Source organism: Hylaeus volcanicus, chromosome 9 (genome assembly GCF_026283585.1).
Source record: "Hylaeus volcanicus isolate JK05 chromosome 9, UHH_iyHylVolc1.0_haploid, whole genome shotgun sequence".
NCBI classification, from domain to species: domain Eukaryota; kingdom Metazoa; phylum Arthropoda; class Insecta; order Hymenoptera; family Colletidae; genus Hylaeus; species Hylaeus volcanicus.
This window is the reverse complement of record NC_071984.1, coordinates 462,220-463,320: the sequence shown is the minus strand read 5'-3', so window position 1 is coordinate 463,320 and position 1,101 is coordinate 462,220. Positions and strand designations below refer to the sequence as shown.

At 35.6% G+C, this 1,101-nt stretch overlaps 1 protein-coding gene across 1 annotated transcript in view; it reads right to left on the bottom strand.

The window, feature by feature from the left end:
* Window positions 1-655: 655 nt before the first annotated feature.
* Window positions 656-1,101, bottom strand: part of LOC128881883 (defensin-2-like) — a 19,802-nt gene continuing 19,356 nt past the window's right edge. The window contains exon 2 of the mRNA XM_054133275.1: window positions 656-1,052. Within this exon, the coding sequence (XP_053989250.1) occupies window positions 859-1,052 (194 nt within the window). The 3' untranslated portion in view covers window positions 656-858. The remainder of the gene's footprint in view (window positions 1,053-1,101) is intronic.

Genomic DNA, 1,101 nt, shown 5'->3' with positions numbered 1-1,101 from the left:
ACAACTAAATTTGTATTTATTTAATTTAAAAATTTTGTTTGTTATCGTACATAACGGTAATGGCACAACATACACATAAAATCTTTAAAAACTCGAAAAATATTAATTTGCGACCCCTAAATGTATAAATAAAAATTCATTGCTTTTTGAAGATCTATCGATTCCCCCAGGTTCAAAACGGATCCAACGCTGTGACCTTTGACCTCGATTTTTTCGAAAACGGGGGCCTATCTAAAAAAACGCCGAAACACGGAAGAAATATTTTTCGATAAAGAAGGTCTGTACCGAAGCGCATTAAAACCGGTGACCCACAATCCGTGCCCTCCCCTTGTTTGTTCTTGTTCTTTAGGTCTAGAAGATGATACAGAACTGAAAAAAAATAATGCGGTACAAATAAAACCTATCCTCGTGGTCCTGCGTTAGGTATATTTCGCTAAATCAATTAATACTTTCTTTCATTGATTGAAAAATGTTCTGTATACATTCCTATTCAGCTCGTACAGTATAGTAATCAAGTCAGTATCACTGTATCAGTCTATGTGTAATCCATCGCTACATTTATTATATTAAATTAATAATACCATTACAGTTAATCGTGCAATCATCAGCAATCACGGGTAATTTACTTCGAAGATAATATTAAAAACACCACGTGTAGGTATAAATAAAATTTTGTTTATTAAATTACAATATCATAACTCAAACTACAGTATGTTCTTACGACATGAGTTGAACATTCATTGTCTTTAGTTAAAAAGTTCATAATAAGTTATCGCGCAGTAATAAATATCGAAATCCGAATACGGATGTTCAAGTCGTTTCAAGAGAACTGTTGCAAAAAACCGACGATGGATTTTCTTATCGGCAAATGCAAACGCCATCCTGGCATCTGCCACCTTTGCGTCCTTGAGTCAGGCATCTAGTTGCGCAGGCAGCGTCGTTCACGGTGATCCACAACGTTGCGAAAGATAGAACATCGCACGTTACCCTTCGGTGTCGAATCGGTGGTAATTCTGTTACCTCGTTGCGAGCAACGGAACTCTCGATAGGAGCTAAAAAAATATTCATTTTTATTCTAAACGTACTTACAAACATTATACA